Source organism: Eleutherodactylus coqui, chromosome 3 (assembly GCF_035609145.1).
Source record: "Eleutherodactylus coqui strain aEleCoq1 chromosome 3, aEleCoq1.hap1, whole genome shotgun sequence".
Classification (NCBI taxonomy): domain Eukaryota; kingdom Metazoa; phylum Chordata; class Amphibia; order Anura; family Eleutherodactylidae; genus Eleutherodactylus; species Eleutherodactylus coqui.
The window spans coordinates 313640258-313652381 of NC_089839.1; the positions used below are offsets into that span (position 1 = coordinate 313640258).

At 45.4% G+C, this 12124-nt stretch overlaps 1 protein-coding gene across 7 annotated transcripts in view; it reads left to right on the top strand.

Annotated features, from left to right (window-relative positions):
• The window catches only part of ST3GAL3 (ST3 beta-galactoside alpha-2,3-sialyltransferase 3), a 277669-nt gene extending 268264 nt beyond the window's left edge, over positions 1 to 9405 (top strand). For all 7 annotated transcript variants that reach the window (XM_066597939.1, XM_066597938.1, XM_066597942.1 and 4 more), the window contains 2 exons: positions 6434 to 6580; positions 8445 to 9405. In XM_066597939.1, the coding sequence (XP_066454036.1) occupies positions 6434 to 6580; positions 8445 to 8534 (237 nt within the window). In that variant the 3' untranslated portion in view covers positions 8535 to 9405. The remainder of the gene's footprint in view (positions 1 to 6433; positions 6581 to 8444) is intronic.
• Positions 9406 to 12124: the final 2719 nt, after the last annotated feature.

Below are 12124 nucleotides of genomic sequence, written 5' to 3' on the forward strand. Positions count from 1 at the left end.
TTTTAAGCTGCAGAAATCTCAATTTGTAATATTCCCGAAAAACGTTGATAACGAAAAATGTAAAAACATGAAAACTATTAATGATGGATCCATGAATATTGTAATAGAGCATTAAACAAAGCCTGTTTGAGATACTGATTGGCCTCGCGCTGAAGTCGTCGGCTAATCACAGCGCAGAGTTAAGTCACAGATTAATTTAGTCTGGCTCCGGCGTCCGTCATGCGGGCGCCACCTTTGAGGCGCCATTTGTTTTGTCTTTTTGCGCTGTAAAATTTAGTTATAAATAAAACCTCAATATTTAATCTTTGTTTACATGTCGGCCTTCAGACATTTCACAAAAATTAAAAAATGTTCAAAAATATGCCTAATAAACAGCAGAAGAATTATAAAAAATGGCAACAGGAAGAAAGATCGACAGATGGGGAATCCAAGAAAACCCGGATGTCTAAATGAGCGTCAACGGGCTTGGTGGAAGAGCCTCAGAGTTGAGGTGTCGCGCCGCCAAAGTGAACAAGTGCCCGATACGATTGCGCCAAGTACTTCCACTGCTCAGTTCGACGCCAGTAGCATTTCTGATGACGTCAGTATGAAGGGTACGCTGGCCAGGCATGCACAGTCAGATCCAGTGATCGAATTCAACCCATTTAGGTCGATAATGAGCCACAAACATCAACAGCGAGGGCACCAAATGCATAAGTGCGGAGCGACACAGAGGCGAGAATTTGGCCAATGCGAATAGACAATTTCATTCTGTACAATGACTTTGGATATTCGTGTAATGTTTGTGATTGGTTTGAGAAGGAAGTGAAGCCGTCACACAACACAAGCCTGATATTATTGCTCCAGTTTCCTCACTCCGATGTGAAGAATTTCATGCTGTGGAGTTTTGGTAGAACACAATTATCAAGAAGCAAAATGCCACCATTATCAAATCTAATGGCTGCCAGTACCCAACGAAGCCAGATCTGCCACCACTTGACGTGATCACAGCGCGACTTATATCACTGTGACTACCATTCATGCAACCGTCGCGTTTACGTTACAAAGGACACATGATTGTCGGACAAGTGCTAAATGTTCCAGTTGCTGTGCAGACCACAATAATATCATCCTGCGCAATTTCAGTGATCCGTATTCTATGCCCTAAATCTAGCGGACGCCTCCCGGCACAGCCCTGTCCAATTGGTGAATATTAAAGGCTGTTTGATGATATATAATAGTCAAGTGAAACAAAAACAAAGATAATCCAAGTTGTCCCAAAATGCTGCTCAGCCCTACCAGGACCTCTGTGAGATGGTAATTGCCCCTTAGCTATTAAATCAACCAATTAACCAAATTCAATTGCCAGTTGGGGTCAATCTGACTGGCTGCCCCAGGATGATTATTGCCTGACCGGCTGTATCTACACATCACTTACGTGGAACCTGTCTGGTAATGTGAAACTGACTAGAAGGTCTCAAAAAGTAGCACATGATGCCACCTTCTGAATAGATTCCAAGACATCAAAACCTACCAGTCTGGAAAGGCTTACAAAGCCATCGCTCCAGTGAACCGCATGGAGGAACCATTATCCACAGATGGAGAAAGCTTGGAGCAGCGGTGACTTTCCCACCAAAATTTCCTGAAGAGCACATTAGCACCCCATCCAGGAGGCCACAAAAGAACCCAGACACACATCTATGACCTGCAGGCCTCACCTGTCTCATCTACGGTCAATGTACGTGATTCCACAACAAGAAAGGCACTGGCAAAAATGGTGCAAATCACTGCTGACCAAAACACAAAGCTCATCTTACATCTGCCAAAAAAACATTCTGTGGACTGATGAAACAGTCAAATGGTCCCGATACAACTGGTGTAAAGCTAAAAGCACATTCCACAATAGGAACATGACGGCAAGAGTTAGACATGGTGGCAGTTGTGTGACGGTGACACAGAACCGGAGTGACTGACCTAAAGCTCAAGCGTAGTTGGTTATATAGCAGGACAACGATGCAAAGCGCTCAAGCAACTCCGCGCCCAAATGGGGCAAAAGAAAGAAAATGCAGGTGTTGGGGTGGCCGGTCCTGACTTCTGTCCCCGTGAAGTTCCGTGACATTAATGACGGCTTGTTAATGACGGGTTGTATGATTGCTCATTTTTCATGGGACCTTCTTGTAGTTTCTATTGGTACCATTTTGGAGCACATACAACTTTTTAATCGCTTTGTATTACATTTTTTTCTGAAGACAGGGTGTGCAAAGAAAAAAAAACGCGATTCTGGTGTGTATTTTTTCTTCTGCACTGTGTGGTAAAAATAATGTGTAGTCTGGGTCATCCGGGTTTTGTTTTTTGTTTTTTTTTTGTTTTGCTTTTTTTTTATTTTTAGTATCCTATTTTCCATAATAATAAAACAATTTATTTTTCACTTATTTATTTTTTCTGTGGTCCCACAGGAGTCTTGAACTTGTGATTGCTTATACCATATACTGCAATACTTCAGTACTGCAATATATGGTATTTCTGTTGGCAGAAACACATGGCAGCCCTGGGGCCATCCAAAAAGTCCCTAGGCTGCCATGACAACAGAATAGCACCTTGCGATCTCATTGCAAGAGGGACGTTCAGGACCCACAAAACTGTGATCAGGGCATTGAAATGCAGCGGTCAGAATTGACCGCTGCATTTAAAAGGTTAACAGCTGCAATCAGTGTGAGTGCTGATTGCAGCCGTTGTCGGCGGGTGTCAGTTGTAAAAAACAGCCAGCACCTGCCATGTAGCAGGAACGGCTCCAGATCCTGCTCCATACAAACCCTGACGCTGGAGGGAGTACAATCATGTATGTTGAAAAGGGTCAAGAAGTTAAATGGGTCATTAATGCTCAAAGACCCTCCAACATAGCTGAATTACAGGATTTCTGCAGAGAGTGCGCAGAAATTCATCCACAACAATGTAAAATACTCATCACAAGTTATGGCAACTGTTTCATTGCAGTTGTTACTGACGAGCGGCACGACCGGCTTTTAGGTTTGGGGGGTGATTATTGTTCCACTTGGGTGAGAGAGGTTTTGAATAGATCTTTATCTTCAATAAATGGAACAAACATTTAAAAGCTACCTTTTATGTTTCCTCGTGTCGTCTTTATCTTGTATTACAATTATCTGGATGATCTGAATAAGTTAAATGTGGAAAACTAATAAAATCGTATCGGTTGAGGCACAAGTACTTTTTCGCAGAACTGCAGGAAGGGTAATTCAAGTCTCAGTCCAGTTTTAAAAACACATATAAGATCCTGATGTCTTTTTATTGTGTGACCCGTAACCACGCTGGTCTGGTGACCACTACCTGTTGTCTGCGGAGGATACCCCACGGACCACGAACTTTGAGTCTTGTGCAGCAGAGCCAATGAATCCATGAAGAAGGTATTAGAAGACCAGGAACCTCATGGATCCACCAGTTGGTCATCACAGTAGCTTTCCAGATAGGATATACATAGGAGATTGGTAGTCTGCATATATTCTGCAGCCCTCTGCCAAGCTTGCTGACTCCAATTTTATTAGAAGACAGCAAACCTTCCAGATGCAAAGAGCCGATGCATCCAACCGGCCAATGAACTCCGGCAACAAAACACTAATGCCTCAAAATGCTCAATGGACAAAGCATGCGACTGTGAGAAAAACTCCACACAGCTTTCAAATGCAAAGTGTTTCCCGCCATGATAATCTCATATATAGGGTGTAGTCCGCAGCATTCAGACTATCGGTATAACTCCTGAAGACTGTCCGCCCTTGTGTCCAGCGGCGGGGTGGCCGTCTCATGTCCCTGGGAAGTATTCAGTCAGACTATGGAGCTGCCGCTTGGGATTAGTCAATGAGATGAAGAGTTTGTTGCGCCTCTTAAGCTCCCATGCAGTGATGATCGCGGCTCTGTGACATATGGACCATTAATCTCTCCCGGCTGATTTACTGTTTCCATCTGCTCCGTCTTCTCTGTTTGGCCGGAACACGGCACAAGCTCTCTTTCTTCTCCAAGTCAAGGTAGTGAGCGGAAATATCATATGACGACGGCATATCATTATCCGCAGGATCATTGGCAGTCCATGAAGAGTATGTTGGTCTTTTCAAGCTTTACTTTTATCCTCGGTCTCGGGGTGCTCTTTGGCATTCATGTTGTGATCCGGCTGCTGCTGGATATTCTGACTATTTTACTAAGGAGGGATGAGCCACCCACAGCCAAGGATGTTGTAAGGAGCCGGGCGAAGCCGTGGTATATCCATGGGAATACACAAGGTGCATAAAGAGTCTCATGAACATCCAGGCGAGAGAACAAAAACAGAGTGCAAGCTCATCTGGCTCGCGAAGACTGCATTCTAGTACTGGCGGCTTTCTCTTCTGGAATCACAGTATTTGGAAGGCGAGAAATACGAACCGGCGCTCAGCGGTGTAACCAATCACAAGAAGTAAATAAAAGGCAAAGATCACTTGCTTGGTTGGGGGTCGACCCGGCAGATCTAAGACGCTCATCCTATATCCATTAGTGGAATATAACATCCCGGACCTTATTGGGACACGATCAGGCCAAACCAAATGATCAATAAACACTGGTATGAATGGGGTACATTGTAGCCAATAGGTCAGGCTGTAAGTCAGCGGGTCCAAACGATCGTTCAATCACACAAACAGGCAAAAGCGTACATCACTATGAATAAATACAGGAATAAGCCGGCGCTTAAATGAACAGAAGAGTGAAATACATTAATATGAAAGTGCAGAAAAACCATATTCCAAGGGGCAAGATTAAAATAAAGGTAAAATAGTCCAATCTGAAATCAATAACACTACCGAAAAAAGAAAATTAGGTTAAAACAGTGGATTAAAGCTTGATAAATGACAGGTAGAAATATATACATAAAACCTGGAATTATGAGGCAGAAGGAATACATATTACAGGTTAGTGTGGAACCCGCAGTCATATCGCTTTGACATCAGGTAGTACATAATAATCAAATTATTAGCAGTTAAAACTGCATTTAAGGGTTAACGAAGAAGAAGCGGTATAGCGGCCTCAACCTTGTTCCAAAACCTCAAACCCCTTGGTAATAATACATCCAGAACATCTCTTTAGTCCTCAATCTTGAGAATTCCCAGGTCTTCTCCACAAGGGTAAGACGTATAAGGGAGGGTGCTGGTTATAGCGTGGCTTCTGTTGTAGCTGGCAGTAACCATTGGGTTCCTGACATATAACAAGGGATGCTCTATAGACACTGCTGCAAGTATTCGCAGGGACCCCCAGCAATGTCCAGTATAGGGGAGAGCAGGTCTGGCATGCAGGAGGCATTAGTCTGACTACAAAGATTTGTTGGGATGCTATAGAGAGTTGTCCTTGTTGTACTGATACTATAAATTCAGCGTCTGCAACCACATACAGGACCATATAGGGGGCCGCATGACGGACAATTCTCAAATGTAATGCTCTAACCCTGCAGTGTCGCAGACCATAAAGGCATCTGATATCTATGGTCTGTGATACAATATATTGACATCATACATTGCTGTTCTGTCATGTATCCTCTGTGGTTGTGTCTGTAACCTACTTTACAGTGAACGGCCCCTTTATTACACCCCCCGGCCCTCCCATGATTGGCGCCCCCTGTACGGTAATTCTCCCCGTGACCCCGGCATGCGGCATAAAATCATGTGACAAGTTTTCCGCGGATCAGTTTTAGTGTGAATCCACATTAGATGGAAAATCCAGCGATCGGAGCGACATCCAACGAGGCCGGTCATCAGTGCTGGACTAGCCGGGGGCTCACTGCCAACCGCAGGGGGGGTTTCTCATTTTGCAATTTGGAGATTATACAGAGAATGGCACGATCAAGGAAAACATCCAGCGGAAGGGGATCCTGCGGATGGAAACAACTCATCACTGAAAGGGGTCGGAGGAGGATGTCAGGAATCGTTCTGACCAACAGGCTGCACAGTCAGCTGAATACAACGCTGGAGCTCCAACTAACGTGTCCGAACGCACAACTCGCCGTTCCTCCGCATGGATGGGATATAACAGCGGGCGACCAGTTCCAGCGCCATTGTGTCTAATAAAAACACAAAGATGAGACTCCAGCAGGCAGATTTCTGTTGCGATGGGAGGTCAGAATTTGGCGCAAGCAGCATGAATCGCTGACCCCTTTCTGTCAGCCGGCAGAACATGCCAGCACCGCCATCTAAACTGCGGAAGCTATAAGAAGCTTCCTGTCCGCAGGGGCCGGTATTCCTGCAGAACTGTTTCATCATCTAGTGGGATCTATGCCGCGAGGAATTACTGCGGTGCTGAAGGCCAAAGGAGTCCAACGCTGCTAGATGGAGGGTAATAAAGGGGGACGGTCGGTGTAAGTAGGACGCTGTTGACAAATGAGGTTTATATTGTGGATTGACGGCTGTCTCTCTTCTACACACAGAACATCCCGACGCTTGGAAGTGTTGCAATCACAATGGCATTACATAACTGTGACGAGGTGGCAGTAGCAGGATTTGGATATGACATGAACCTTCCCAATGCTCCTCTTCACTACTATGAGACTATCAAGATGGCAGCCATTAAGGAGGTAAGAATGTCAGGTTCTATATTGACATATAGCAGAGTTAGAACCTCAGTTTTCCTATTTTATCGGGATTCCGCATCTATGTCTATTAGTAAAGTAATGCTGGAGTTAATAGCATGAACTTCATAATAAAACACTTAAAGGTGCCAAAATAGAAGGTTATTCACCACCCACAGAATAGCGGATAACTTTCTGATTGGTTGGGTTCTGACCGCTGGGACTCTCACCGATCCCAAGAATGAGGCCCTTGCAAGAATAAAGTGGCGACGGTGCAGACACGCTGCGGGGATTCCGGTAGGAGTTCAGAATACCAATCACTTGAGCTTCAGCAATCTCTGGCGCTCCCATTGTACTGAATGGAGAGGCAGCTCCGTTCACGCGGGGTCCTACGGACCCCCACTCTCAGGATCGATGGAGGTCTCGGGCATAAGGCGCAAATGATGAAAAGCTTATTCCCTACCCTACTAACTGGGCATCTCTTTATCTGCATCAGCAACTTCTCTTGCTAAATTTCCACAGGAGGTAGAAATGTGTGACGGCATCTTAAAAAGGAACATTTCACCGGATTGATGTTGCCCAAACCACAGGCATCAGGGGCCTGGCACAGGCATGCACACTGTGCCCAGGTAGGCGTTATTCTGCAGCTCTGCGCCATTTCAGAATAAATACACTTTGACGTCTGACTCAGAATGGTGGCGCGCCGGCTCTCCTCACCCGCATCATGCAGAGGGAGAAAGCGGTCAGTCAACATCCTGCACTGATGAACTCTTGTGTCCGGCGCAAACCTCCAAAAACAAGGTACAAGGATATGATCCAACGTCTATTTATTTGAAACCAGCAATACACCCTGTCGGTCTGCTTCTCTGCCCTGGACAGACATCCCAAGGGCTTCCTTGCCTATCGGTACTCCAGCTTTCAACCACAAGGTATATATATATATATGCATTTACCTGCACTTCCTCTGTGTCTGTCCCAGTTTAGCTGATGAAGAGGTCTACCTCGAAACGTGTTTATTGCTGGTCTCCAATAAATAAAGAGACGTTGGATTATATCCTGGTACCTTGTTTTTGGAGGTTTGTGCCGGATCACCTGTGCATCAGTGTCCATCAGGCCCCTCTTGTGGAGCGTTCAACCGGTTGGCAGTGCCTCATATCAGAGTTCCTTTTCGCCCATCACCAGGCCCGTGTGCATACATAACGCCGAGTTTAGACTCCTCTTGAACTTTGGGTTTGTTCCACCATTTTCCTCCTATTTTCTGTTGGCGAGGAGAGGCTGGCGCGGACGTCTCTGCGACTCAGTTCGGTCAAACTTTAAAGTGTACTTATTCTGAAATGCTGCAGTTCTTGAGAAAAACTGGTACTTGGGCGCAATGTGCGTCTGTCCTGCGGTTCTGGCAGCATGAACCCAGTCACAGGCTGCCTTTAAAGGAAACCTGTCATCGGCTACGAGCACCATAAACACATTATGGTGTTGAAAGGGCAGGTTTCCAGCATCCCAGGGAGGTATTTGTATACTTACCTGTCTACTGATCCCTGCAGTCAGTCCCAAAAATCAGGGCACGGACCTTCCACTCGGCATGCAGATGTGCATCAGACTCGAAGCTCCAGGCTGCTTTCTATGGGAGTGCATGCTTTGAGTCTGATGTTCGGTCCGCGCACCGACTTATGGGGCTGACACTGCAGACACCGGGAATAAAGAATACCTCTCCGGGTTCCATAAGGGAAGGTGCTTCTAGACGGTGACCAGTTCCCTTTAAAGGGGTTGTCTGCAATGAGAGCTTTTACTTTCCACCTGCGGTAGCAGAAGGTCCATAATCTCCTCATAAGACTGTACGTCTGACTTTTTCCTTTCTTTTTCTACTTTCCAGTCTTGGACCCATAATATTCAGAAAGAGAAAGAATTCTTAAGGAAGCTGGTGAAAGCGCGTGTAATAAATGACCTCACGAGTGGCATCTGAGCGCAACCTGGACAAGAGCCATTACCAGAGCTGGTTGCAGAGCCGCATCCGACAGACAGGCTTGCATGCCATTGGGGGCTTGACGTTCTATGGGACCGCTGCCATAGGAAGAGGAGGCCGTGACAATGGCTGCCTCCAGATACACTATTATATCAGAACTGTTTTTTTAGTAGACATGACTATCGTGGGAAGGAGGACACTATTAACGTGTAACAGAATCCCGTGTGCCAAACGTACCTCCGGTTTAGGATACGAGGTGCGAATGGAGAAGCGCATACATTTTGAATGTACAAAGTATTATTTTTCGAGCTCCTTTTAGCATGGGAAAGTCCTGCGGCAGAGATATGGCTGGAGGACGCCAATACATGCAGACCATGCGCATACTGACATATCTCTGGCTGCTTCTAGCAGGTTCCTTCCCCTGTTGAGAGAAGACACGGCGACCGTCCAGAGTTGGGGCATTGTTGGTGCTGCTATTATGTAGATGGGCCAATATCCAGTCTATCTATATGTCTGTCTTTGAGTGTGTTATTATTGGGGGTTCGGGAGGGTAACTTGTATATTATTTAGGATATGGATCAGTGTTAGAATTTCGCCATTCATCAGTGTTTGAATTTCTTGCACCAAGAGCAGCGACCGCCCTGCGCACTTGGTTCATTCTGGGCCTTTAGGGTTACGAGGGCAGGAAGCATGATCTGAGCCCGGGCCCAGCTCTTCTACTAACATATATGTAAATGTGACTCACAAACACATCAGCAATACATTTCATATCATTAAGGTCTGGGCCAGCACAAGACGACCCCCGCTGCCATCATTCCACGGCAGCCGGAGACGGTCCTGCACCAGGATTTATCATTAAACTCCATTTTGTGCTGGAAAATCTGTGTTTGACTCTTTATTGGCATTATTGTGTTCAGCTGTCACTGCGGATCAGAATGTTTATTATCACCTATAATCAGTTTTAGGCTGCATTCAGACGAACGTATATCGGCTCGGTTTTCACGCCGAGCCGATATACGTTGGGGAGAGGCGGGCCGGGGCTAATTCTCAGAACTTAGCCCCACCCCCGTCTCGCCTTCTTTCATTGCAAATAGTGCAGAGGGGCGCAGAGGAGGCAGAGAGGGGGCGGGAGCTCAGTTCCTGCTCCTGGCTCTTCCATCCCCCCCCCCCCCCCCCCTGCACACGAGGACAACGTATATCGGTTCGGAGTGAAAACCGAGCCGATATACGTTCGTCTGAATGCAGCCTTAGAGAGATCTGAATAAATCAAAAATAGGCTCCCCAAGTGCGGGAAATGTCCAGCAGCGAAGTGACTTTAGGGTTACAAAATGGATTCATGATACTATAAGATAGCGAAGTAAAGCTATACACCTTGAGTAATAATAAGCCAGTGTCAACCGCTCAACATCATTTTATCATTTAATTATATAAGTAATGTACATAAAGCTGGAGTCACTGTGTACATACATTACTCATCCTGCACTGATCCTGAGTTACATCCTGTATTATACCCCAGAGCTGCACTCACTATTCTGCTGGTGGAGTCACTGTGTACATACATTACTTATCCTGTACTGATCCTGAGTTACATCCTATATTATACCCCAGAGCTGCACCCACTATTCTGCTGGTGGAGTCACTGTGTACATACATTACTTATCCTATACTAATCCTGAGTTACATCCTGTATTATACCCCAGAGCTGTACTCACTATTCTGCTGGTGGAGTCACTGTATACATACATTACTTATCCTGTACTGATCCTGAGTTACTATATGCATTATACTCCAGAGCTGCACTCACTATTCTGCTGGTGGAGTCACTGTGTACATACATTTCTTATCCTGTACTGACCCTGAGTTACATCCTGTATTATCCTCCAGAGCTGCACTCACTATTCTGCTGGTGGAGTCACTGTGTACATACATTACTTATCCTGTCCTGACCCAGAGTTACATCCTGTATTATCCTCCAGAGCTGCACTCGCTATTCTGCTGGTGGGGTCACTGTGTACATACATTACTTATACTGTACTGATCCTGAGTTACATCCTGTATTATACCCCAGAGCTGCACTCACTATTCTGCTGGTGGAGTCACTGTGTACATACATTACTTATCCTGTACTGATCCTGGGTTACATCCTGTATTATACCCCAGAGCTGCACTCACTATTCTGCTGGTGGAGTCACTGTATACATACATTACTTATCCTGTACTGATCCTGAGTTACTATATGCATTATACTCCAGAGCTGCACTCACTATTCTGCTGGTGGAGTCACTGTGTACATACATTTCTTATCCTGTACTGACCCTGAGTTACATCCTGTATTATCCTCCAGAGCTGCACTCACTATTCTGCTGGTGGAGTCACTGTGTACATACATTACTTATCCTGTCCTGACCCAGAGTTACATCCTGTATTATCCCCCAGAGCTGTACTCACTATTCTGCTGGTGGAGTCACTGTATACATACATTACTTATCCTGTACTGATCCTGAGTTACTATATGCATTATACTCCAGAGCTGCACTCACTATTCTGCTGGTGGAGTCACTGTGTACATACATTTCTTATCCTGTACTGACCCTGAGTTACATCCTGTATTATCCTCCAGAGCTGCACTCACTATTCTGCTGGTGGAGTCACTGTGTACATACATTACTTATCCTGTACTGACCCTGAGTTACATCCTGTAGATCTTTTATTATAAAAGTAAAAAAACACAACAAAGACAAACTGTAACAATAAGAATAACCATATAAAGCAATATAAGGCCCTTCCCCCACAGTCCATGATCCATAAATAAAGTAAATGTCCATATCCGAGTTTCCCCCCGCCGTACACACCCACACACATACACACTCAGCATATAACACAATATACAACTATATACCTAAAATATAAAACTAAGGCAACTATAACTACATAAACCCTGTAAACTATAACTCCAGGTCCAGCCGTGCCGCACTGTACCCACACAGAACAAAACTTAAGCAATAACAAACAGCATAAATAACGGAAATAGCAACATAAATAACCAAATTCAAACAGAAAGACCGAGCCAACTGGCATAAAACTAACTAAAAATATGTTTTTTGGGTTTTTTTGGGTCCCCAGTGCAGCTTGGGGGCCAAGCCTGCTCCATCAGTCCGTGCCCAGAGTTCAGTTCAGGACGTGTCAAGCCACACCAGGGTTTGTTTTTTTTTATTAATACCACACTGTGCCCGCCACAGCCTGGGGGCCATGCCCGCTCCACCAGTCCGTGCGAGAGTTCAATGTTCGGGACGTGCCAGGCTACGGCTCAAGGCGTGAATCCCACTTCCCCCAACTCCCCACCCAACCTACCTACCACCCAAAACGTGAATATATACAATATACAATATATACAAAACCATAATACACTCCAATAACCAACATACATAATATATACTATATACATAACCCGAAAGCCTAAGGTCGGCTCTCCTGCAGCCCTACTTCATTTCATTTTGCCCAAATCAAAACAAAAAGCTTCATGGTGCACTCACAGCCCACCACCGGGATTGGAGGTGATAAGCCGGGCACAGACATCACAATGTACTATC